We start from the raw sequence: 26,802 nt of genomic DNA, 5'->3' as shown, positions 1-26,802 counted from the left end.
GGTCCCTCGGCCCACCCATTCCCGTGGCCTGCAGGAGGCCTCTCTTGCTCCACTCTGGTAGGTGCCTCCTCAGTTTGTCCTCCTCCTCACACAGATCCCTGGGCAGGGTCAAGTGAACCTGATGTCATGGATGAGCCCAGGGCTGCAGAGGGGCCTGCTCCCCAGGGCTCACAGGACCTCCCTGCTGGGCCCTTTGGGCCCAGGATCCCTGACAGTGAGGTTTCTGACACTGGGGAGCAGGCCCCTGAGCATCATGAGGGTGCTGGATGCAGGTGACTGACGTCCTGGTTTGCAGGGGACCTAAGGGGGACAAGGGACTTCTGGTGCTCACACCTGGAAATCCCTAGCTGACGAGGGTGTGACGGTCACCCTGACCATATCCTGTCAGGTGCGTTAGGCAGTACACTGTGCACATGGGTGTGTGCGGAGGTCGGAGGCCCATGTGTACCTCTGCATCTGGGGAGACAAGGTGGAGGCGACACCTGCCTCTCTCAGGTATCCATGGATGCCCCCCCCACACCAGCGGCCTGCCCTTGCTCGTGGGCCTGAAGCTGCTCATTCCCTGTAGCCTGAAAAAAGTCTTGTTCTGAGAGCAGAGCTTGCAGGCCACCTGTCACCCAGGTCCTCTCCTACATGTTCTCTCAGGAGACTGGGCTCCTGAGCCTCCTCAGAACATAGAATCATGGAAGAGACCCAGACAAGACGGGCCACGGTGCAATCTAATCAGCTCCTGGTGTCTCTGTGAGGCCCGGGCAGTGAGGCTTCTCCATCTGTCTTAATAGGCTTCGTTCAAACAGAAAATCAAATGGTCGTGAGCAACATCCTCCGCTGCCCAGGAGAGTGGGCCAGGAGGGATGGATGCTGCCTGGGGCACGGGCACCTGACGGCTTCCTGGTGGAGAGGCCTGTCCCTCCTTGGGGCGCTCAGTGACTCACTCCTGAAGGAGGGAGGCAGCGAGGAGGAAGTGCTGAGGTTCTCCTGGGGGCAGTCCCTGAAAGTCGGCTTTGTGGGACCAGTGAAAAGCGGTGGAAGTGTGGGTGGGCGGGTGGGTGGGGAGTGAGCGAGGGGAGGAAGGCACTCTGTCCGGGCGGCCCTGCTACTGAACCTGAGACCTAGAGAGAGCCGCGACTGGGGAGCCGCTGCAGGCCGGGCCCTGGCTCCTGCCAGTGTGCACCCTTCTGGAGTGAGGCTCCCGTCAGGGAGAAATAAGCAACCCAACGGGAGCCGAGGGCCAGAGGGACTGGAGCAGGGTGCCATCCCGAGTGGAGTGTGGGGGCACCCCGCCAAGAGGTGGGGCTGCCCCCCGTCAGAGGAGGCTCGAGGCCGCTGGGCGGCCATCGGCACAGAGTGCTCTGGCCAGAGAGCAGCCCGAGGCAAGGGGACTGGGATGGGGTGAGGCTGGGCAGAGAGGCCTCTGGGTCCATTTTCTGTTGCTCTCACAACATACTCAAAACTGGTGATATAAAGAGATGTGTTCCCCGAGGTCCTGGGCTGGAGCACCCCAGAGCAAGGCGCTGGCACCCGGGGACGGCCTCCTCACCACCTCCTATCATGGCAGGTGGCTCACACAGCTGGGCAGAGAAACATGCTAGCCCAAGCTCTCTTCTTACAAAGCCACCAGAGCCATCTTGGGAGCCCCCATGACCTCTTCTGATCCTAACTCCCTCCCAGAGGCGCCACCTCCAACACCACCTGGGACCGAATTCCTAGGATGTAAGCTTTGGGGACCCACTGAAGCCATCGCAGAGCAGACCACGAGAGCTGAGGTAAAGGACGGTTTGGACTCCAAGGCCATCTTCCAGCTCTGCCTGTGACTCTGGAGAGAGGGGAGGTTTGGGCGCAGGAGAGCCAGCTGAGGGATCTCGCCGGGTCTGTGAACAGACTGGGGTGCCAGGTGGAAACAGGGAGGCCAGGTAGGAGGCTGGGATTAACAGGCAAGAGAAGGTGCAGCGGAACCCAGCAGGGCAGCGGATCCCTCGTGCAGGGCAGCAGATCCCTCGTGCAGGGCAGCGGATGCCTCGGGCAGGCAGAGCCAACAGGAATGGGTGTTGGATGAGAACAGGGGGGGTCCAGGCCGACTCCCGGAGCTTCCGCCTGAGCAAACCTTAAAGGACGCAGTGGCCCTCTATGAAGACATTCCAGTCACCTCACTGAGTGTCAAAGATCATTCACTGTCAAAGATCGTTGAGACGATTTTGCCATTTTTGTACCTTTATCACATAACTCTGATACCTTCTTGGAACGGACACATGGACCCCTGCCTGGAAAGCTCACGCTCACAGCAGGAGAACCTGCCGTAGGCCCCCTCTGCCCCAGATGAGGCACCAGGGGAGCACACACTCCTTCACGCTCACACATCAGCGCTGCCTTTGTGTGACCAGGAGCAACGGGGCACAGAGGAGACGTTCCACAAATAGCCGTGAAGGGGTCCCCAGCCGGCGTGGAGAGAGCGCAGGCCCTGGACGGGACCTCTTCTCTGAGAGTCAGCGGGCAGAGGTACTCAGGACTCCAAGCCCCCGCCTCCCACCCACGGAAAAAGCTCGGCTCCACCAAGTGAGCGCCAGGCAGCCCTGGGCAGGAGCACAGTCAGCGTCAGTTCTCCCTTCCAACCTCTTTCTGGGCCAACTCCAGATAGAGTCCTAATGCCACTGATGAAAGTCAAGGCTGGAATTGCCAACGCTGAAAAGCATTTCAGGCTGCAGAGAAATAACTGAAGTCTAGATTCAGACTGGCCCTCGGGTGCTTGGGTTAGCTCCGAGCTTCTCGCTAACCAAGCCAGCATTCAGAGACGTTCTGGATTCTAGAAATGACACCTAAGTTGAGGAAACAGGTTCCCCTAGGCTGGCCAGCCCCCTGCCTCTGAATTCAAGCAGGGTCCCTTGTGAAGGATGGGGCCTGCCCTGAGAGGGCACTCCACTGCCAGATCTCAAACCACCCCTCCCCCCCCAGTCTCATGAAACTCACAGCCCCACTGTGCGCGGCAGCCCCTGGGGAGTCTGGGAGCCTGTTTCTACTGGGAGGTGACATGGGAGTGTGGCACAGCGCCTCCGCCTGTCCCTGGACCTCGCAGACTCACCGTAATGGGAGACCTGAATGTTCTTGTGGGCAAGCAAGTCCAGGACAGAGCCTAGCACCCCAGGATGAGGGCCCTGATGCACGGCCTGCGTGTCTCAGTCAACACTGGAGACAGGGAGAACCCGGGGCCTGGGTCCCTCCCCAGCCAGGTGTGAACAGCCCAGGGCTGTGGTGATGGTCAGTGGCTCGGCTCCAGGGCTGGGGGAAATGACAGGCCTGGGGCCCTTTTGGGAAGCAGAGGGGAAAGCTCCCATCTTGCCGGAGCAGGTCAGCCCCAAACAAGAAGGCAGTCCTGGCAGAGCTCCACCAGGGAGCGCCCGCAGGACGCCGTGGAAGTGGGGTCCGCCAGACTCGAGGTCAAGCCGCTCATGAGAACCTCCAGGAGGCGCTGTGGGGACCAGGTCCTCAGGCACAGGGAGGACGCTGATGGCTGCTGGGGCCAGGGGAGGGCTGGGGAGGGCTGCGGAACTCGTGTTGATGGGGACAGTCTCAGGAAAGATTAGGGACCTGTAGGCAGGTGACCGAGGTGGCTGCACAGTGGTAGGAAGGTATTGGTGACACAGAGCCATAGACTTAAAATGGTTAAGATGGTAAATTTCATAAATGTTTTGACTCAATAAAAAAAAAGCGCTTAAGGGAAGGGAGGGAAGAGAAAATGGCAAGTCTTGAATGGCCATGGGTCATGGTGTCACCTCAGGCCTGGGGACAGGTTCCCTAGAGATGGGACCTCAGCTCCAGCAGGGGCCTGGGCGTGTTGGGCCAGCCCAGCTCCCAGGCCGCTGAGCGCCACTTGCCTGTTCCATCAGGGTCCAGCTGCCGGAGCAGGCGCAGACGCCGACAGAGAGGAGGAGGCCCTGAGGAGGAAGCTGGAGGACCTGACCAGAAATATCAGTGACCAGGGCACCTCGTCCGAGGAGGAGCAGGTCAGGGAAGAAGAAACCCAGCTGGATGTGGCCACCCCCGGCAGGGCCCTCCCCAGGCCGGGCCCAGAGGTGAGGCCTCCCCAGCAGTCTCTGTAGGGTACAGCAGAGGCAGGAGCATGGTGGACAGTCCCTGCTGGCCAGTGGTGTGTGACTGAGCCATGGGCTCTCCCCAGGTCAGGCAGCCAACCATGGAGGGTCACCAAAGGCCCTTGATAAGAGCAGAAGGGAGTGGCCCATTCTGGGGACCTGGAGACCCACTGCACCCGGGGAGTTCAGAGAAAACAGTGTCCTGTGGTCCCTCCTGATGGAAGCCAGCCCAGCCCTTCTCTTCCCAGGTGTGCACAGCCACCGATGCCCAGGAAAAGGGCCCCGGGGGCCCCGTACAGGCCAGCTGGACCACGGATGAGGAGCTGTCGGAGCTGGAGGACAGAGTGGCCATGACAGCTGCCCAAGTTCAGCATACTGAGAGTGAGGTAGTCCACCTGCGGGGAGTGCAGCTTCCCAGACAGACAGGGACCCAGGGGCTGGGGCCAACCTGTGGGCTCGGAGACCCCGGCAGTCCACCCAGAGGCTACTGGAGACCCTGCCCGCTGGGGAAGGCAGAATGAGGTCTCCCACCCACCCCTGTCCCTGGCTGAGGCCTGGGTGATGGGCAGGCCGGGCTTTCAGCCCTGGGGAACCATGTGGATGCCCACAGCTCCCTTCCTATAGTGGGCTGGACACAAGCTGAGAAGTTAGGACAGCCGGACGCAGGATGGGGCTCAGCCCAGGGCCACCTGGGGCTGAACTGTGGCTGCAGAGCTTGAGGTGAGGGACATACCTGGTGTACAGGCCAAAGGCCAGAGCCATCACAAGAGCCCCCAGGGACAGCCCTGGGCAGGTGGGCACTGCCCTCCCCTCCCCCGGAGCCCTCCACCCAGACCTCAGGGACAGCCTGTGGCCCTGGCCCTTCAGCAAGCACCTGAGGAAGACAGGCACGTCCCCCCGCCCAATCATGGGGCAGGAACGGGGTGGGGTCAGGACTGTGCGGTCATTAAGTCCCTCCTAGAATGTGGCAGGTGTGTGACAGGCCCGGGGACACAGCCAGCCGGGCCTTTGTGGAACCCGTGACTTAGTGGGAGGACACAGAGCTATGAAGACATCCAGCAAGGCTGACCCCACAGAGTGCCCGGAGCGGGGCTGTGAGTGGAGGCCAGGGAGGGACGCCCGGAGGAGGCGGGAGTCCAGGCAGCGGGAACGGCGTGTGCCAGGGACAGCGTGTGCCAGGGCCCAGCAGGGGTTGAGAGGGGCACGTTCAGGGATCAGCCCAAAACCCCAAACCAAAGCAGCGATGAGGGGCAGGGAGGCAGGTCTGGAGGAAGGTGGACGGCAGAGGCCTGGAGGCCACAGAGCAGACTGCAGGGAGGGGCTGGGCGAAGCTCGGTGCCAGAGCACAAGGTCACTCTCACAAGGCCCTGGGTTTGACCCCACCCCTGAAAAGGAAAAGAGGCAAGAAAGTTAAACCTGGGGGGAACACTGGGGGGCTCTGAACGGCCCAGGGTAACAGCTTGCTGTCTGTCAGAGGGGAGGCCCAGGAGGGCAGGGAGGTTCTAGGGTCAGGTCTGCTTAGGCCAGAGCTGCCCGTACCCGAGTGTGCCCATGCCTGCGGGAGCCAGGCCTCCTGAAACACCCCCAGAAAATCCACAGAGCCTCTCCACCGGCCTGGGTGCCCCACAAGAGCACGCCTCCCACACCCAGAGGGGACCTCAGGCTGTGCGTTTGATTGGGCGCCAGTCTCCAGGGGAGGCCACTATGGTGGGCTCTACCTATGAGCTGGGGACAGCTGCTGTCTCTGACCGTGACTCTGGGAGGGGGCATCGCAGTGGTGCCTGTCTGGCCGTCTAGTCGTCTGTCTGCTCTTGTCCAGGTGTCAGAAATCGAGGCCAGGATCGCAGCCCTGAGGGCCGCGGGGCTCACGGTGAAACCCTCGGGAAAGCCCCGGAGGAGGTCGAACCTGCCGGTGAGTGGAGGGTCCAGGCCTCCCGGGAGCCACAGTGCCGCCGCCTCCTTCAGCCATCTGTGCTGAACAGCCAGGCCCTGTGTTGGCCTCCAGCTGAGGCTGTTTTGACATTTTCTGTTATTCTCCCTTATGCAGGGACCCCAGCAGCTTGGGAGGCTGAGGCAGGAGGATCACAGGTTCAAATCCAGTCTCAGCAAAAGCAAGATGCTAAGCAACCCAGAGACCCTGTCTCTAAATAAAATACAAAATAGGGCTGGGGATAGGGCTCAGTGGTTGAGTGCCCCTGAGTTCAATCCCTAGTTCCCCTGATAAAAAAAAAAAAAGAAGAAGAAGAAGCCTAGATGATAAAACCTGGAGTTGGAGAGTTTGATGAATGGCCATTTTAAGATGGTGGGCAGATGAGGGTGAAGGGACCTGCCCTCTATCAGGATCTGAACCCAGCACCCTCCTCCCAGCCCAGTTAGGAGGCTTCCTACAAAACTCTGCTGGGGAGAAAATTTGGCACAAGGATGAAAGATGCTTTTAAAGGAACTCCCAAGGGGGATTTCCAGGTCAATGCAGGATGCCCAGGGAACTTTGCAAGAAATGTCTAAGTGCAAACATATCCCATGCAACTTGGGACACGCTTCAACCGAGATCATTCACTGCTGATCTTGAATTGTGAGTTAGCTGGGCATCCTGATTTTAATTACTAAGTCCAGCAGCACTCATCCCAGAAACATGGAGCGGTATGTGTGGGTCAGAAGTGCTCGCCCAACATTCTTGACCAAGCACAGAGAGCATCCAGCCTGCGTCCGACTGGCCGCCCCAACTCCTGCCGGTGGCTTGCTGCTCAGCGGCCGTCACAGCCTGAAGTCTCTTCCTTGCCCTTCAGGTATTTCTTCCTCGAGTTGCTGGGAAACTTGGCAGGAGTCCAGAGGACCCGAGTGCAGATCCTGGGAACAAGGGCAAGGTGCGTCTCTGACCCCCACCCAGGCTGGACGGAGCAAGAGCTCAGGAACCACTACAGAGTGTGGGGTGAGGGGCTCATACGCACCCCGAGAACAGCTCCTCGGGCGGCTCCTCCCAGGCGCCCGGGCAGGAATTGTGTAGGAGTATTTGTTGGGGACACCCAGTTGGGCAGTGGAGAAGAGGCCACAGAAGGGACAGAGTCCAGCCTTTGACATCGAGCAAACCCCATGTAGACTCTTTGGCTCAGTCCTTCAAGGAGCTTCGTGGACACAGAGGCCACCCCTGTAGGTGGTCCCTCCGCACCTACCAGCCATGAGCCAGAGGGTGCCCGGGGCAGCACACACCCAGGCTCCCGTGCCCCTCCCTGCCCAGGCACTGAGGGTTCCAGTGGCCTCATGACCTTCTTCCTGAACACCCAGGAAATGTCCCCGGGATGTGGGGGCCTGGACCCTGGGGAGGAGGCCACTGGGCTCTCTCTTCACTCCTAGGAAGGCTGGAGACGGAATTCCTTAGCACATTGAACAGAGGCAGCCCTCTGAAAAGAGGGAGAGAGAGAGTGTGGGTCCAGCAGCCATGGGGAGCCAGGAGATGTGTCAGGCACAGTTAAATATCCACGGCCCCATTTTACAGAGGAGGAGACTGAGGTTCACAGAGGTTGAGTCTAGGTCACATGGGGTAAGGGAGTACCACTGAGATTTGAGCCCAGGTCCTTGGGGCTGGACCCTGTGCTCTTTCCACCACTGCTGAGAACTGAGTGTCTCCTGGAGTCGGGCATTTGGGGCTTGACATACAGAGACATGCTCTCTGATATGACAGAAGTTCAGATACCGCCACGGCACAGAAGACAGCTGACTTGGTGAAGTCACAATCCAGAGAGCATTAAATCCCAAACTAGCAGAGTCCCTGCACATCACACCTGGTGACGCCCACAGCCGCTCTCTTTCTTCCAGGTGACAGGGGCGTCCTGCCTTCCCAGGAGGGGCTATTCCCTCAGATCTCCAGGTAAGAGTGCCTGACCGTGGCCTATCGTGGCCTGGGACCGGCTCAGGGGAGGGAAGTGGCCAGTCGGGCTGGGTGTGCTTCTCTGAAACCTGTGGCACAGTCTTGCGCCCGATGCTGCTCTGCCACTCGGGCCCACTGCCCTGGTGTTCCAGGTGGTTGGAATCACTGCCGGGAGCTGGCAGAGGTGCCGTGGGTGGTGACAGAGCCTCTGGTGCTTCCGTGAGGGTGGCATTTGGCCTTTCTTGAATTCTCGTGGAGCCAAGGACATTAGCTTTGTCCTGGAAGGATGGGGTGGGGCCTGGGGCCCCTCTGCGCCTGCCAGACGTGTGCTCCACTCGCCTCAAAGCCTAGCCACGGCTCACAGAAGCAGGCGGCTCCCCCGGGTTGGGGGCCACACTCGGCCACAGCCATGCTCCTGGCACACAGGGCTCCCCATGCCCCTCCTCACTCCCAAACAGCCCTCGGCTCCCCTGCTGCTGCCCAAAGTAGGACTGCCCAGCGCAGCCCTGGAGACTCAGGTCTGCCCACACTTGGGAGCCCAGCCAGCCTCCTGTGGGGCCGTGATGCACTCTCCTTCACAGGGGACAGCGCTCCTGGAGTCCACAGGGCCCCTGAGAGCATGGCCTCCACCGCCGCCCCGCCCCACAGCACTGGCACATCTCCCGCATCCCACCCACGCCGTGGTCACAGGGCCCCTGCCCAGCTCCCTCCGTCTGAGCTCCTAGCACAGCTAGCTCAATCCAGAGAGGGCCTGAGGGCCCCTGTCTCAGGGCCACGAGCCAGGGGGACTTTGACAGGGAGGTGACTCCAAGGAGCCACCACTGGGGTCCCTGGAGTGCTGCAGGCTGACCTTCGAGGTGAGTGTCCAGCCTGTCCCATGGACGGACATCCAAATGGAGGCCCATGCTTGCCGCAAGAGAACAGGGACTCCCCGGGAGTCTCTCTGTGACTGCTTTGTGAAGGGACAGCCGTGGTCTGTTAAGGCCTCTCGTAGGGCCTCGTGGGTTCCAGAGCACCAGCTGGGACACCAGCTCTAGGCAGGAGACAGAGAGGGCCTGAGGTGGGCATGTCCCTGAACACAGCGTGCAGAAGAGATGTCCGCAGTTGGCTCCAGGGAGCCCTGTGTCCTGGCCTGCTCTGCTCCTCGTGGACACCTGCTCGGGTCAGCAGGTGCCCACCTGACATGCAGGAGTTCACGAGGCTGGCTCTACCCCCCCGACCCAAAGCAAATGCTGGCTGGGATTGAGGCCAGGGCCCAGCTCCACACTGTGGCCCTGAGCAGACCCCTGCCCTGAGGTCAGAATCCCAGGACCTCACAGGTCTGCTGTCCTGTCACAGATCAAAGGGAAAGGAGGACCCAGGACCCATACAAGCACTCCTGGGGCCACAGCCGGGTTGGGGTCAGTGCTGGCTCCAGAGCAGAGAGGAAACATCTCGACTGTTGATTTGCACAACTGCCAAAATGCTTCACTAAAAATGTTTCACGCTGTGGAACTTCCCAGAAGGAGCTGTGTCCACTTTGGGTACTTTTGAGTTTTCTCAGGTGGCAGAGCCCTTGTTCAGGGTGGGTTTGTGGTTCACAAAATGCTTCCCCTTTTCTGTTTTCCCCAAAGGCAAGGACGATGAGTCTTTTGATCGGAAATCCACGTACCGCGGCTCTCTGACACAGAGAAACCCCAACGGGAGGAAAGGCACGGCCAACCACCTCTTCGCGGTAAGTTCTTCTCTCACTTTCTGAGGAGATTTAAAAGTCTTGTCAGATTGACACGTTGGTATGAAGTCTTCAGAGAGAGGGAAATTGGAATGAACTGATAAAATTCAAAACAGAGAGCAGGGTGCACACCTGTAATCCCAGCCACTCAGGAGGCTGAGGCAGGAGGATCACAAGTTCAAGGTCAGCCTCAGCAACTTAGCAAGACCCTGTCTCAAAAAATAAAAAGGGCTGGGGGTGCAGCTCTGCGGTAGAGCACCCCTGGGTTCAGTCCCCAGTATTAAAAGAAGAGAACCAGAACAAAAGGTAAAATCTGCAAAAGGAAATTGGAAACATTGTTTAAAGATACAGTGTCCTGATGAGGAAGAAACAGCTCAAACAGGCTGTGTCACTGAGTGACCACTGTGTCCCTGGGAGAGGGAGAGGGAGAGGGAGAAAGAAAGAGGGAGAGAAAGGGGCCGGCTCTGCTCCAGGAAGGCACGCTATGAGGTGGTGGGGACCCTCCTGGGGGACCCTTGGGCCACCCAGTGCCACAGGGTCTCCTCAGCTGAATCAGGGGTGAGGTGTTGGGGTCGAAGGCTATTCCCAGACTTATGGGGTGTTCGCTTCCTGGGCTCCTCCTGAACCCCAGATGTGCACGTGTCAGGAAGAGGGCTCACCAGATGACACCAAGGAACTCTCGAGAGTCAGGCTCAGGCCTTTAGAACCACTTGCTCTCATGAGAACTGAGCAGGGCCCCAGGAACCCCCTTAATGACCTAAGGAGCTCCCACCAGGCCCCACCTCCTAAAGGTGCACCACTGCCACATGGGACCATGCTCCAGTGTGTAAACCTGGTCCAGGCCACGGCACCCCGGCTGCCCTCAGCTCCCCGCCCACGTCTCACCAGCTCAGCCTGCTGGCCACCACTCACCCCCCAACAGCCACTTCAACTTGACACCAGTTACAAGGGCTTGAGAGAGGGTCACCTGACCCCAGTCTTTCCAGAAGTGCCCAAGGGGACTGGGGAAGCAGCTCACAGGCAGAGCCCTTGCCTAGTGATGCTCGACGCCCTGGGTTTGGTCCCCAACACCCTAGGAAGGAAGGGGAGAAGGAAGGGAGAGGAGGAAGGAGCCATCCAGGGAAGATGGAGCTCCCATTGCTCTTCTTTCAAAAAGTCGCCTGGGAATTCTCAGAGCAGTTCTTGAAAATGAGGCTGAACCTGCCGTGTCTGTTGGGGGAGGTGTCCTGCCTGGGAAGTCCTCTGCCTGCAGCCCCGTCCCTTCCCACAGTGGCCCATGGCAGGTGCTGTGCTCCATGGCTGGTCTCAGGGTGCCAGTCAGAGCTGCCCTGAGGCCAGCACGTGGCCTGGACTCAGAGCCTGCCCAGTGGGCACTTAGCTGAATGCCACCATTGTAGCTCCTACGCCTGCTCCATTCCTAACCAGTGTGGCCTGGAGGGGCTCAGGCGTGGCATGCCGCAGCCCAGGCTTCTCTGCTCCTCCAGAGAACTCTGCTCAGGCCTTTAGCTTGAGTTCTTCAGACTTCTGCATAAAATGCCACCAAGTGAGGTAACTTTCAGGGCATATTTCAAATCCCTTTCCCAAAGAGATGGCAGAAGGGGGACAGAGGCAGAAACCACAAACAGCAGAGACGTGCCAAGCTGGCCAAGGGCGGCCTGATGAGGCAGGTCGGTTATGACCCTCCCTGTGTGAGCATGCTCATGTGTAGCATGAGTGTGTGTGTGCATACCCAGTGTGGGCACCTGCAGGCACGCCCAGGAATGTGCCCGTGAACATCCCTGAACGTCTGAGACAGTGCACTGTATTCATGTTTCTCTGCACATGCCTGCGGACCTGCCACTTGCCTCTGCACGTGCCTGTGAACCTGTCACTTTCCTGTGTGTGTGCCTGAAGACCTGCCACTTGCCTGTGTGTGTGCCTGAAGACCTGTCACTTGCCTGTGTGCGTGCCTGCGGACCTGCCACTTGCCTGTGTGTGTGCCTGTGAACCTGTCACTTTCCTGTGTGCGTGCCTGCGGACCTGCCACTTGCCTGTGCGTGTGCCTGAGGACCTGTCACTTTCCTGTGTGTGTGCCTGAAGACCTGCCACTTGCCTGTGTGTGTGCCTGTGAACCTGTCACTTTCCTGTGTGTGTGTGCCTGCGGACCTGTCACTTGCCTGTGTGTGTGCCTGCGTGCTGCTGTGTGCATACTAGTGCCTGGGAGTCTGCATACACACTCACGTGTGCATGTGTTTGTGGTCTTCAGAAACCTGTGATGGCCCACCAGCCCTGACAGGAAGGGCCCTGGGCCCAGGACAGAGCAGCAAGGCAAGCCCACTGGGCCTCCACACAGCCGCTGTGTCCTCCACGGGCTCTGGGCTTCCCGCTGCACACAGTCCCACCTGCAGAGAGAAATGAGAAGAAACATGGGTCAAGGCGGCTTCTGACCCGTGATTCACAGCAGAGAGGATGTGCCTATCCTCCAGGACAAGGCCGTCAACCTGGAAGGACACCCGGAAGCCCTTTTCCACGCAACCCGGTCCATTTCCCTCTTGGTTTATGGTACTGCTTTCATGAACGGAGCAGGGGACAGGCCATCCAGTGAGGGCCACGGCCAGACATGTGTTCCTGAGTGCATGGGAGCAAGGGCAGAGGGCACGTGTCTGCACGGGTGGCTGGAAACCAGGAGTCAGGACGAGTGACCGAATGCCACCCACTGAATGTCGAGGTGACCCCCACCCACAGGCCCGTCTGCAGTTCCCTGTGGTCCACAGACAGAAGCCATTAGACTGCTCACCACAGGACGCTGTCCTGAAGTTGCTGCCCTTAGGCATCACCCCGGAGCTTTGGGGGACTTCCCTTTCTAGACAACTCACCCTTCAAACCCAGCTTCCTACTCACAACATGAGCCTTGTCAGTTTTCTCAAGAACTCCGTTTCAGCAACATCTACGTCAGAAACGGCCTGTGCTAACAGTGTCCCTCGCACCTGGCCGTTCCACCACTACAGCTGGCCATGGTCAGGTGCCCAGTTTCTTTGTCTCCATCAGGTGGTACAGCACCCTTCTAGGGGCCCAGAAGAACCCCATGTTTAGTTCACACATGAGCCAAAGCCACGAACACCGGTTTCCTCCAGAAACAAGGGTGCTAGGTCCACTCAGAAACATGCGCATGGAGCCCACATCCACTTGCTGTGGCCACCATGACGGAGCACGTCATGCTGGGCAGAGTACAATCAGCTATTCTCTAGGTCAGGAGGCCGGAAGTTCCATCACAGTGTGGGCGGGGTTGGCTCCCTCCCAAGTTCTCAAGTTCATAATGGGTTCTGGCTTCTCCCGACTTCTGGGGGTCCCAGCTGGGCCGCAGCCCTCAGCCTCACCTCCACCCTCACACCCTCTTTTCCTGTGTCTGTCTGTCCACCCCCTTCTTATAAGGCCACCAGTCCTGGGGTGTAGGGCCCACCTTAATCCAGTATGCTTTACTTAATGAGTTACATTTGCAAAGACCCTATTTCCACATGAGGTCATATCCTGAGGTCCCACGTGAACGCCAACTGGAGGGGGTGACCTCTGCAGGGCACCATTATTGCCACCATGTACCACAAGGAGGTGAGAGCTCAAAGATCTCCAGGCTGAGCCCTGCACTGGGAGGAGAACCTGAAGGACGGGGCCGGGGCCCCTCCCGGAGCCCCTCCAACCTGGGGCTTTGCATTGCAAGGAGCCCAGGTGAAATAGTGGGTGGAGGCCCAGAGCTTCCTCCAGCCTCCGGAAGTGCAGGGGCCTGGCCATGCCCTCACATGCCCTCCACCCTCGCTGTGCCCTCTTTCCCTCTTGACTGGCAGCCACTCCTCAGACTTGCAGCAGGTGCCCCCGGCTCTTCGGTCCCAGCTCTCTGCGAGTGCCCCAGCCCTGAAGCCACAGCCCCCTGTTCCAGACACCCTAGAGAATGCACAGGGCCAGCTTCGTCCTTGGTGTGGCCAACCCAGAGGTGGCCCATGCCAGATGAAGGGACTCTGCTGGGCCCAGCAGGGGCAGCAGGCTGTGTTGGCCTACTTGGGTGTTCTGATGACCCCACATTTAGTTCTGCTCTTCTCCCATTTCACAAAAGGGGTTTCAGAAGCAGGACTACGGGCCCTCCGTGGGGCATGAGGTCCTGCCAGGTAGTATACACACCTGTTACGAAGAACTTGCCAGCAAGAGATGCGCCCAGGGGCCACACCCAGCTCCCAGTCCTGCCACACCACTCCCTTGTACACTGCCCCTGAGACCAGAGGCCACAGTACTGGTACAACATCTCCCTGGTCCATTGCACAGGAAGCTCGCCCACCCCTAACAGAGGTGCAATGAAACTTTAAAGGTGGGTGGGAGAGCAGCCAAGGAAGGAGCTGCAGGGGCTCTGGAGGGTCTGTCCTCTGCAAGGCCGCCTTGCCCTCTGGCCCACAGTCCTGCCCCCAGGGCTCCTCCCTTGCCTCCCGCATTCCTCCTCTGATTCCTTCACAGATCCTCTCCCTCTGTCCCTGTCCTCTCCTCACCTGCGTCCAGGCTGTCCAAGTCCACGGCTGAGACCTCAGTAAAGAGCTTTAGACCCACAGAGTGGCCCACGTCTGTCCCTCAGGCCCCAAACACCTGACCTCAACTGGCACATCATGACCGTGTCCCCAAAGGTCCTCTCTCAGCCCCCTGGCTCTGGGTCCAGAAACCCCCGACCCAGGACCTCACCACACTCCCATCCCCTCCCTTCTGCCCCAAGCCCTGCCCGTGTCTCCCTGTGGGGACTTCCTGCCTCCCCTCGGAGCCCCTCAGAGGGCAGCTCTGCTCCTGTGTAAGGCTCGGGAAACCTGGATCCCCAAACAGAAATTGTGAGGAAGGAAAGTTAAAGGCAGCAGATAAAGATAAACATATTCTAAATAAAATATCAGTGAGTGAAACCCAGTGATGTATTTAAAACCTTAACAAATAGCCATTCCAGGAGAGTCAGGAGTTTTTAATGTTAGGAAAAAATCTGTTATTGTAGTAACAAACTAAATGAGAAAACCACTAAGTCCACTTCAACCAATAGGGAAAAGCATGCGATTACAAACAGCAAATTATGACAAAGAGTTTTGGTCCCAGGTGCCCACAGCTCTGGGAGGGAGGTGGGGTTATACCTCCTCCAGGAGGGGACTCACATGCACAGGTTCAAGTTCATATGCACATCTCAGGAGGCCTAGATGAAACCCTGACCAGGCCATGCTGGACCAAGAGTACTCGGCCCTCCCTGCCCCAGATCCATGGCCCAGGTACAGAGGTGGGGGAAGAGCTTGCCCCTCCAGACTGTGTTCAAAGCCCTTGTGGGATCACTTCTCCAAGAAGCTGGGTGCAGCCTGAGATGGCTTGGCCAGGCTTGTGGCCCTGGGGCTCTGGGCAGCTACAAAGAGCAGTCACAGCTCACACCTGGCCTTTGTTCTGTGCCACCTGCTGCCTCCCAAAGCAGCAAGGTGCCCACAACTCACTGCAACTAATCTGCTGTGCTAAACGGAGGATTCATGCTCACACCTGCACACACTCACACACTCTTCCACCTGCACACATTCACTCTCACACCTGCACACACTCACACACACTCTCACACCTGCACACATTCTCACACCTGTACACACTCTCACACCTGCACACACTCACACACACTCTCACACCTGCACACACACACTCTCACACCTGCACACACTCACACACACTCTCACACCTGCACACACACACTCTCACACCTGCACACACTCTCACACCTGCACACACTCCTCTCACACCTGCACACACATACTCTCACACCTGCACACACTCACACACACTCTCACACCTGCACACATTCACTCTCACACCTGCACACACTCACACACACTTTCCCACCTGCACACATTCACTCTCCCACCTGCACACATTCACTCTCACACCTGCACACACTCACACACACTCTCACACCTGCACACATTCACTCTCACACCTGCACACACTCACACACACTCTCACACCTGCACACACTCACACACACTCTCACACCTGCACACATTCACTCTCACACCTGCACACACTCATACACACTCTCACACCTGCACACATTCACTCTCACACCTGCACACACTCATACACACTCTCACACCTGCACACATTCACTCTCACACCTGCACACACTCACACACACTCTCACACCTGCACACACACACTCTCACACCTGCACACACTCACACACACTCACACCTGCACACACTCATACACACTCTCCCACCTGCACACATTCACTCTCACACCTGCACACATTCACTCTCACACCTGCACACACTCTCACACCTGCACACACTCACACACACTCTCCAACCTGCACACATTCACTCTCCCACCTGCACACATTCACTCTCCCACCTGCACACACTCTCACACCTGCACACACTCACACACACTCTCACACCTGCACACACTCACACACACTCTCACACCTGCACACACTCTCACACCTGCACACACTCACACTCCCATCGAGTCTCGCTCCAGCTCCTGAAGTCTCAGGCTCCATTGCCCCAGGCGGCCCTCGGGCTGGCACACACCCATGGGGACCACCTACCTTCAAGACAGGTCCACACTCTACCACACGATTCCCACCCAGGAATTCAGGTGGAATTTCTCAGAAGTGGAGCCCAGGCATTAGGAAAGTTTTTAACGCGTCCCTGTGACTCCAATCTGCAGGGGAACACTGTGACCCACCTGACCCTTGCAGAGTCCCTTACCCCACCCAGTCCTTACCAGATCTCTCAGGGAGCCCACCAGCCAGAAACCCTCGTGACCTGGAATAGACAGCCAGGTCTGGAAGGAGGAGAAGGCGGGTTCCCAGAGGGCGCCATGTTGCCCCAGAGCGTCCCTAGAAGTGTGAAGGAGGCCCAGACAGTGGCCCATCAATCACCCGCTGCGCAGACCCAAGAGGGGCAACCCGATGCGTCTCCTCCAGCTCAGCTCCCTCAAGAAGACGGGATTCAGTCGCACTCAAAAGACCTTTAACGTAATCTACAATCACTCAGAACACGATGATTTAGGTTCTAAGGCCCACATTAAATGGCAGAATGTCCTATGGTTATTGTGACATAAATATGTAGATATTTTCACAACTGAGGACGCCGTGGTTACAGCATGAGGTGGGAAGAATGAGCCCCACATCTGTCGAACTGCAAGAAAGTGCCTGGGAGGCTCACCTGGAGAAGAAGCACCAGACCCAAAGCGGGCGGCTTCTGTGAGGTTGTCGATGCTTTTTCTTTTGTGTGTGTGTGTGTGTGTGTGTGTGTACTAAATTTTTCCCAGTGTGTATGAGTTGCATTTGTAATAAAATGAACTTGTGTTTTGCAATAAAGATCAAGCTGCTTGCTTTAGCGGAGGATCAGCTTGTATTGAACATTAGCTGTGAAGACTGTGGGAGCCTAGAAGACGGACTTTTCGTGATGGAGTTGGACGGAAGTGGTCTGCTGGGAGCCAGTGCACCCGCCGAGGAAGGGCTGCTGCTCAGCAGGGCTGAGAGGCCAGGCAGGATGCAAGTGGCCGCACTGGGCGATGGCGACCCCCGTCCTGCCTTCAGCCAAGATTCTGACTCAGAGAAGGGCGAGAGAGGTGTACAGAGGAGCCCTGGGCGGGGGTGTCTCCTGGTGAGGGCTGCGGCTCTGGAGCTGATGTCTTGTGGCACTTGACTTTGGAGCCTGGCCAGAGGCGAGCGCGAAGAGGGAGGTTAATGTGCTTTAAAACCACTTGGCCCAAATGAAATTATATCATTCAGGAAGGAACAAATCACCTCGCTGATGAGAGTTTAAAAAAAAAAATAGAAGAAAGAAAAGAAAAAAGATGAGGTCCTCTCCTGGTGTCGCCCTTCAGGGAGACGGCGCATTTAGGGACGGCAGGCAAAGGCGCCGGCTTGGGGAGGGCATCTGGGGGCGTCAGCTGCTCCCTCATGGATTATAAAGGTGAGCAGGCTGCCACCGGGCCTCACTGTGCAGCCAGGGCAGCTCCGCACACGGAGGGAGATCGATCGGTGAGTAGCATCAGGTGCTGGAGAGGCTGGCGCGGCTCAGCCGCTCTGTGAGATCTGTCCTTTGTTAGGCGTGGACCGGGTTTACCTGAGACTGGCCTGTTCTCCTGGCAGCCAGGCTGGGGCTGAGCAGGACGGGCAGTGGCAGCTGCCCTCAGGTCTGTGCGTCCAGCCACCTGGAGCCCCAACACTCAAGTGCTCTTCTGGTGGAGAGGTGAGCCGAGGTGTCCACAGAGCTCCACTTGGGAACCCTGCTGGGCAGGGCAATCCCCAGCTCCAGGACACAGGTCCTTGGGGTCAGGACCCGGAACTGCTGACGTTCCAAGATGCCCTTCACCTGGCCTGGGTCCTATTCCAGGGGACAGGCAAAGGGGCCAGCCCAAGTGGGTGCATGTGCTTATTCCTCTTCAAGGCAGCACCTCCATCCTCTAGGTTGGGGATCCCTTGCCCTGTGTGGGACTCCCCAAGAAAGAGGTGGACATTTTATTCAGTGCTGATGGACAGCTCTTTCTGTGGAGCTCAGAGAGGGGCTGGGTCAGCTGAGGGGTCCTCCTCTGAAACAGACAGGGCTCTCGGGCACCTTCCAGTGGTAACAGAAATTCCGAGGTGGGAGCAGGGAGGAGGGGTCACCAGGCTCTTCAGCTGGACACTGCTTATGTAGGTGGGCAACTCTACTCCAGCATGGCACAGAGGGTTTTGGGGTCCCTGCTCTCATCCACAGCAGCCTGCTCCCGCCGTCTGTAGGGGTGTCCTGTGTGTGAGAAGAGGTTCGGGTGCTGCCTGCACCTCAGAGCTTCAGCAGACTGGATCTAAGACTGGGTGGGGTGAGCATGCTCAGAAAGGACCCAGGATGCTGAGTGTCCTGTCACACCCGACTACCGGCTGCTGTCCTCTGACGGGGCAGGGCAGCGGGTGGGCCTCAGTGTCAGCAGGACTTGGGCCAAGAGTGGTAAAGGACTGAGCCCTGAGGTCCCAAATCCAAACCCCACCCTCTGAGGTTGGCGAGGTGCTCCTCCACCCCCAAGGCTCCCTGGGCTCTGTGGGGCCACCTCCCCACCCCCCAAGGCCTGGAAGGCTCCTCCTGGTTCCTAACACAGGAGGACAGACAGACCCGAGGCTGCTCCAAGACAGCCATGTTCACACGTGTTGCTCACACACTTCCCTGCTGGGGCTGCGTGTGTGCACACACACACGCACACACACACACTCACACACACACACCCGTACAGCACAGCCCACTCCTACACATGTGCACACACTCGGACACTTACGCATGACTCTCTCATGCTCTTGTGACCTGAGTTCCTGGGCTTTGCACGCACACACTCTGGTGCCTATATAACCTGGCCCTCCCCTCTGTCCCCAGGCTGTGCCCTCCTGGTGTGGCATCCCTCAGAGGGGCCTTGTTCAAGAAGCCAGGGGCATGAAGTCTCTGAGCGGCTGCTTCCTGTGTCTGCTGCTGCTGGGCCTTGTCCTCCAGGGGACTGCAAGACGAGCCCCGCAGCACTCCATGGAAATCCGCAGTGAGTGCTGGGACCGTGGGTGCTCAGGACCCAGGGGTAGAGGGCTGGCCACCTCCTAAGCCACACTCTCCAGCTCTGGGGGCCAACCTCCTGCTAGGACCTCCTGGGGACCAGCCCTCTTCCCAGGATAGCCCTGTCCCCTCCCTCCATGCCCACCTCTGCCCAGCTGGGCCTGGTCTCTCTTGAACCTGGGAGGGGGGTCAAGAAGGGCAAGTGGACCCGGTATAAGTCTGAGTTCTTATTTCCAAAGCCACATTACTGTCTCGACCCTCTGGGTGCCCTTATCTCAGGTGGGCTCCAACATGGCCTGGTGACCAGGCAGCCTGGGGCCATGTGGGGATGAGCCTGTGGGGCTAGACCTGCCACCTCCGGCACACGACCCACCCTGGGGGTGGGGGTCCCACGCGGTGCTGTGCTCTTCCCTTGGTAGCTCCTGACATCAATCCTGCCTGGTACAGAGGCCGGGGGATCAGGCCTGTGGGCCGCTTCGGCCGGAGGAGGGCAGCCCTTCGGGACGTCCCCAGGCCTGGGCTGCAATGCTGGTCCACCTGCCTCCCCCTGGAGGGTGGTGCCAAGTACCCTCAGGATGGCTGATGGCCCGCTGATGAAGACCCTGAAGACACAGACCCCCTGAGCCTCCCCACCCACCCTCTTCCTCCTGGCTCTTTCCCTTCCATGATAATAAAGGCTCTGGCCTGGCTTATTGCTATCTGCGACTGTATGGTGACAAAGTGGGAGGGGCCTGAGTCGGGAGCTGGGACTGTCCTTGGTCACCTGCAGCCCACAGCCCCCCACACCTGAACAGCTGCTCAGGAGCACACTGCACAAGACCGTGGGCACCATGCACCACTGTCCCCAGAGGAGGCAGCACAGCCCCTCAGCCTGGTGCTGTCCCTCCCCAAGTCTCAATCCTTCTCTATCTATCTCTTTTTTTTTTTTACTTTAATTTTCATAGCAGTTTTAGTTTCACAGCAAAAATGAGCAGAAGGTTCAGAGCATCCTGCTTCCTGCTGTCTCCATGTACACCGCCTCCTGCCCCCAACATCCCACACAGAGGGGGCACATTTGTCACCATGCTACATGACACACCATTGTCACCCAGAGCCCACCTACACTGGGGTTTGCTCTGGGTGCTGTGCGTCCCAGGGTTTGAGCCCATGTGGAATGACAGGGTCGCCAGTGTCCTGTACACAGAGCAGACTCCTGCACCATCAAAGCCATCCTCCCCTCTCCCTCGGCAACCCTGGCAACCACGATCCTCCTTCCTGCATCCTCCTGGCCTCCCTTGCGGCTCAGAGGGGCACTGTGTGCTGTCCCTACTCAGCCCTGGGAGACTCCAGCACCACACTGTGTCCCTTTCAATTACACAGAGATGTCACCATGTCCCCGCTCAGGCATAACTGCTCTGGTGTCAGGGACACACCCACACTACTGGTCAACTGACCCCTTCCTGGGCTTCTCTGAGGCTCAGTCCCACATCTGAACCATTCCTGAGCTCAGAGGGTAGGGCACCTGCTGGATGGCACAGGCCCTTCCCAAGCCTTGGGCCTGTCTGGACAGCCTGGACCTGTTCAGAGGAGTCTCCCTGGCCACAGGACTCCTGTCCACCTAGGCTCAGAGGGCCATGAGGCAGGACCCCAGCTGCCTCTGGCCCGGACCTCCCACCTGGGGTTAACACAGACACTGCACCTCCCAGCCACAGGGGATCCCCCCACCCTGGTGCCCCCCAGGTGGAGTGTGCCTGTGGGAACTGGGCCTGCTCCCAGGGAAGGCAGGTGCTGGGTCAGGCTTGGACGGCTCATGGCCCAGAAAGCAAGCAGTAGCACAGCTCCCCAGACAGCTGAACAGATCAACAGGACCCCTGCCCACAATCACCCGGGACCCAGGACATGAACACAGGTGGAGATGGATCCTCACTCAGGGGCTCCACAGCAGCACTGCTCGACGGCCAGAGGTAGAAAGAACCCCGTGCCCACTGCCTCAGTCAGGGCTGGCTGCTCCAACCAGGCGCCACAGACTCGGAGCCTTGGACAGTCAGCTGTTAACTCTCCCGGTTCCAGGGGCCAGCACACCCGCCATCTGTGAAGCCACTTGTCCTCACGTGGTGGAGAGAGGGCTCCTCTTTGAAGTTTCTTCTCCAAGCGCACAGTCCCGTCCCCGAGGGCTGCGCCTTCACAGCAGGGTCCCCTCCTGAAGGCCAGCTCCTGACAGCACCACAGAGGGGTTGGGACTCGGGGGTGCATAAGTACCCCATAGTGCTCACAGAGCTGGCTGGAGCGGAGCGGGCGCTGGCGCATGCTGCAACAGGACAGGCTTGAAAATGAGACGCTGCGGGAAAGAAGCCAGCACTGCCCACAGCCACGGTGCGCTTCCCAGAGTGAAGTCCCAGAGGGGGCAGATTCACAGAGAGGAGAAGCAGGTTCCTGGCGGCCAGGGGGGGCTCCTTCCCGGGTGATGAACTGACTTGAGCTGGATGGGGGTGGAACAAAAGGACCAGCGCACTGAAGACCCTGCGCTGGACTCCCACAGGAGGCCACAGCCCAGGGTGGGCACAGAGCCGGAACTCAGTGCAAATGACCCCTGGTGACGGGGCTCTGGAGTCCACAGGAGCCGGGGCCTCTGAGGCAAAGAGAAGAGGGGCTCTGCTTAGGAGGGCAGCCTGGGTCCACGGAGCTATGCCCAGGAGTGAGGAGGACAGTGTGGCAGTAGGAGCAAATGTGACTCCATTGTGTTTTATGACTTCATCATGACAACCAGGCCAAGTAGAAGGGTCATGACTGGAGCAAGATGTTCTTTCCCTTTTGCTATAGAAACCTTTAAGAACACGGAACTACCTAATGGGGCATTGTTTCTGTAACTAGGGTAATGTGGCTCTGTTTCTGTAACTGGGGTGACTGGGATAACTGTGATTGGTTAGGCTTCCCTCCGCTTGACGGCACTCTCCCGCTTCTGTAACCTGGCTGGCTTGCGTTGGCTAGACCCCCGAACATCCCTTTTGCGGTTTTCAGGCTTATAAGGAGCGCCTTACAATTGTTCGGGGCTGATCAGGGGAACAGCTTTATGTTCTGGTCAGCCGCCACCAGTGGGCTTCAATGAAGGCTTGATTTGATGATACGTGAGTGGTCTGGAAGTCAGCTTATGAAACCCTGGGACCAAGCTTTAACTATAACAACAGGACGACCTGTGGCCGCGAAGGTCACTAGGAGGAAATCACCTGGTCCTATTTGGCTCAAGGGAGGCCAGCTCATCTGTAGACAGCTGGAACTGACTGGGAGCCTCTGGCAATACCCCAGGCAGGGGGACACCAGGCCTGGGCCAGGGGATTGGCAAACCAAGGGACAGAGGGCCAGTGACCACCATTCACAGGCAACAACCTTGTCAGGTGGGGCAAAGACCTAACACTTCCCTTGCACATCAGGGATTCAGGGACCTGCCACCCAGATGAGGACTGAGGAAGGAACCCTTGCCCCATATGGTCAGGAGAAGGCCAAGCCCACCTCGTCCTCTGACCAGCCTGGACTGGATGCCCACTCCCTCTGGGGTCAGGGAAGCCAAGGCTGGAGACCAGGCATCTCCGAGGTGCCGGGCACTCACCTGCTCCTCAGGGCTGCCTCACCCATCCCCCAAACTCATGAGCCGAAGCCTAATGCCCCTACCTTAGATGTGGCCTTATCTGGACATTGCTGAGCTCAGGCAGGAGCAGGGTGATGCCAATCCAACACAGGACAGTGTCCTTAGAGAAAGGGGGAATCAGGACGGCAGGACCAAAGGGAGAAGCCACGTGAGCCCAAGGTGGGGATCAGGAGATGCAGCTCCACCAGGGAGCACCAGCCTCATAGCAGGAGAGCCCTGGGGCCGGCAGGACCACCCGCCACCCCAGCCCAGACTCGCAGCCACCACCCCAGCCCAGACTCGCAGCCACCACCCCTGCCCAGACTCGCAGCCTCCAGAGCGGGCGGCCACGCCCTGCCTGCTGCTCATGCCACCCAGCCAGGGCATCCCAGGACACAGATCCACCTTCTCTGCCCAGACAAGAAGAGGGCAGGGTTTATGCTCCCTACAACTCGTGTGACGACAGCTTCAAACGCACAGGGAAGTTCAGAAATTATTGTGAGGCCCCCAGAATCTCCTGACCTGGACTCAGCTATCATCGCTCTCGGCTCTGGCTTCCTCCTGCCCTCCTCTGTCTCTACCATTTGTAAGTAGCTGTGGACACCAGGACGTTGCCCCTAAGTATTCCAGCATGCTTCTCCCCAAAATAAGACAATTCCCTACATAATCACAAAACCATACCTGAAAAAATGTAATAAATCAATAGTATTTTTATCTACTCCATATGCAAAAATCCCTAAGTATATATCACAAAAGTCTTAAAACTTTTTTTTCTTATCAGGTTCCAATCTAATGTCACAGTTATTTCTCTCACCCTTGGCTCCTTGTTTTTGTGTTTTGTCGGGACATTGGTTTCTTTCTTTTTTTTTTTTTTTTTGGTACTAGGGATTGAACTCAGGAGCACTCAACCACTGAGCCACATCCCAGCCCTATTTCCAGCCCTATTTTGAATTTTATTTAGAGAGGGTCTCACTGAGTTGCTTAGCACCTTGCTTTTTTCTAAGGCTGGCTTTGAATTCATGATCCTCCTGCCTCAGCCTCCCAAGCCTCCGGGATTACAGGCGGGAGTCACTGCGCCCAGCAGGGCATTGATGTCTGGAAGCACCCAGTGGGTCGTCTTGTGGAACAATGCACATGTGTGGTCTGGTGACAGTCGTCTCTCCCTCTCCTCCCTGGTGTGGCTCCCATTCTTCTGTCCCTGTATTCCTGTCATCAGAGAGCAGGCTTCAGGCCTCAACTGGACGCAGGTTACTCAGGGGGCACGGGTGCCCTGGCCCTTCCTCTTGTGTCGGCTGGTAGTGCCCACCCACCCCCCACTGAACTTGACTGGGTGGTTAAGGACAACCTGTGTGACACAGAGAATTCTTCCCCGTGTGGTCCACGAGCCACGCGTGGCTGTCCTGGCCCTGTGGCAGTGTCCTGATTCCCAGTTAGCCCAAGCCCTGATATCCTTCCCGGGCCAGCTGTGACGTCCTGGGTCCACGGGGTGACTCTCTTACCACCACCCACCTTGATGCTGGATGCGTCCCAAGAAGACACTTCTCTTTTTGTTGTTTAGTATCTTACAAATAGTTTTTGACGGACACTTGAATCATCTTACCTTGGACCCTTGGGAGCCCCAAGAAGGGAACCAATGATAAAAGAGAAGGAACAGGTGTGTGAGTCATCGCCCTTGGGGACAATGGTCTGCCTTAGTCAACTTTTTGTGGCTGTGACCAAAATACCCAACAACAGCAACATAGAGGAGGAAGGTTCACTTTGGCTCACAGGTTCAGGTTAGTCCAGGGCGGGCCCCTCCACTGCCCTGGGCCCAGGTGAGGCAGAAGGGCATGGCCGGAAGACAAGGTGGAGAAGCACTGCTCCCACCACAGCAACCAGGAAACAGAAGGGGCCGTAGGAAGGTGCCCTTCCAGGGCAGCCCCCGTGATCCCCCCCTCTAGCCACGCCCCACCTGCCCACAGTCACCACCCAGTCAGTCGGCTCAAATGAGGACGAACTGATCAGGTTCCAGGTCTCCAAACTTAATCATCTCACCTCCGGACACTTCTGCATCAGCAGGAGCTTTGGGCGCACACCTCATGCCTGAACCCTAGCAGGGTCCGTCCATCAGTTAGATAAGAAATGGCAGGTAAGATGGGAGGGGACGAGAACAGAGGAACAGGCCCGGGAGCAGGCAGGACGGCGAGGAGCTGGGGAGGGCCACTTGCAGCCCTCTCTGCCTCCTGCCTCCATACCTCGACACACAGCCGCTGGGGAAAGTCCAAGGTCCAAGTCCAGCCCAGGACAACCGTGGCACCTGCCCAGGCTGTGGCCAGGACTGCAGGGACCCTACAGCTGGCCTCCCTAGAGCCATGCAGCTCCCTAGAGCCATGGGAACATCCCCCACCCTCTGGGTTCATCCCCAGCACCCTAGATTCTGGGGTGGGAGGGGAGGAGGGTGGGGCACTGGCAGGGCCCTGGGCAAGCCTGCCATCACCTGCCCGCTGTAGGGGCTGTTCTCAGGAAAGCCAGCTGTTCTGTCTGAGTCAGGCTTTTCCCTGCTGCGACTGAAAGACCCAACCAGAGCGACTGTAGAGGAGGAAAGGTTTATTTTAGGGCTCATGGTTTCAGAGGTCTCAGTCCACAGAGGCCAGCTCCATTCCTCAGGGCTCAAGGTGAGGTTGAACACAGAGGAAGAGTGTGGCACAGGCAAGTAGCTCACATGGTGATCAGAAAGCAGAGAGAGAGAGAGAGACTCTACTCTCCAGATACAAAATATATACCCAAAGCCACGTCCCACCTGCCTCCAGTTACCACTCAGTCCCCCACCAGGGGCTGATCTACTGATGAGATTAAGGCTACACCCCAGTGGTTCCTCCTGCAGACCTCTTGCATTGTCTCACAGGTGAGCTTTGGGGGGACACATCACATCCAAACCATAACAAGTTCCTTTAGGACTGTGGGGCAAACAACAGCTTCTGTCCCTTGGTTGGCACATGCCTGTGCCAGGCATTGTACCAGCACCGGGGACCCTACAGAGGCAGCCCCTGTCCTTACATGGCTTCTCAACCTTTGCTAAATTCTAAGCTCACCTGGGACAGTTTAAAATCCCAGCACAGACTCATCTCTTCAGAAGATTGGGCAAGATGCAGGTGCAAGTGTTCCTCCTGTTGCTCCCCAGGTGATTTTAGGGCAGCGCTGAGCCTCACCTGCCCAGTGGGGGAGGAGAAAAGGGGGCTGGATTGCACCAGATCCATCCTGGAGAGACCATGGAAGGATTCTGGATGGGAATGAGTCAAAGATGCTCGGAATAAATCCTAGCACTGCGAGGCCAACTCAGGGAAGCAGACAAGCAGATAGAGGGCACCCTAGAATTTTCCCACTTATTTCCCAGGGTCTCTTCTAACAGTGGGCTTGGTCTGCTCTTTAGCAGAGCCCTGACCGCTCAGTCTGCAGGACAGCTAACAGCAGGGATCTCCTTCAGTGGTGCTGGAACGCCCCCTGGTGGCCATGGGCAACCTCGGCCTCCTGCCACCTCCAGGGTGGTCCCCAGTGCTGCTCAGGGCCCCTGTGATGGCAGGGACGCCAGGACACATTGCCCAATGTCACTAGCAGTCAGATGACAGCAATTACATAGCACTGTCTTTAGGTTCCCCCTATGACGTTGTCTAAGAGTATGGGTAAAAAATTAAGGCCCCCTTGGTTCTCTTTCTTTACCCTTTTCTCGTGCTCATGAGAGGAAAGAGCCTGGTGCACTCTGGTCTGCCCTGGTCCAGTAAGAGCCCTTCCTCAAGAAGCTTCTTTGGGGCCCATCAGAATCACATCAGCACCAGGACACGCTGACCTTTCCCACCTCCCCAGAACGGAAGTGGGATCCCCCAGGGTCCTGTGGACTCAAGTGTCTCCCTCCAATCAGGGCAACCACGCCCGCAGGGCCCTCCCTGGGACTAGCGGTACCAAGTGTGGCTGGAGTGCTGAGAGGCCCGGGCTGGGCGGGTCTGACGGGATGATGG

The 26,802-nt window shown here is 58.1% G+C and overlaps 1 protein-coding gene across 1 annotated transcript in view; it reads left to right on the top strand.

Annotated features, from left to right (window-relative positions):
- The window catches only part of Mlph (melanophilin), a 41,307-nt gene extending 29,325 nt beyond the window's left edge, over window positions 1-11,982 (top strand). The window contains exons 8-13 of the mRNA XM_076866308.2: window positions 3,882-4,067; window positions 5,905-5,997; window positions 6,872-6,949; window positions 7,321-7,335; window positions 9,503-9,664; window positions 11,907-11,982. Of these exons, the coding sequence (XP_076722423.2) occupies window positions 3,882-4,067; window positions 5,905-5,997; window positions 6,872-6,949; window positions 7,321-7,335; window positions 9,503-9,664; window positions 11,907-11,933 (561 nt within the window). The 3' untranslated portion in view covers window positions 11,934-11,982. The remainder of the gene's footprint in view (window positions 1-3,881; window positions 4,068-5,904; window positions 5,998-6,871; window positions 6,950-7,320; window positions 7,336-9,502; window positions 9,665-11,906) is intronic.
- The last annotated feature ends 14,820 nt before the right edge of the window (window positions 11,983-26,802 follow it).

The sequence above is a fragment of the Callospermophilus lateralis genome, chromosome 9 (assembly GCF_048772815.1).
Source record: "Callospermophilus lateralis isolate mCalLat2 chromosome 9, mCalLat2.hap1, whole genome shotgun sequence".
NCBI lineage: Eukaryota > Metazoa > Chordata > Mammalia > Rodentia > Sciuridae > Callospermophilus > Callospermophilus lateralis.
Note: the sequence above shows the minus strand (reverse complement) of the source record. Positions and strands in the feature narration are given on the sequence as shown.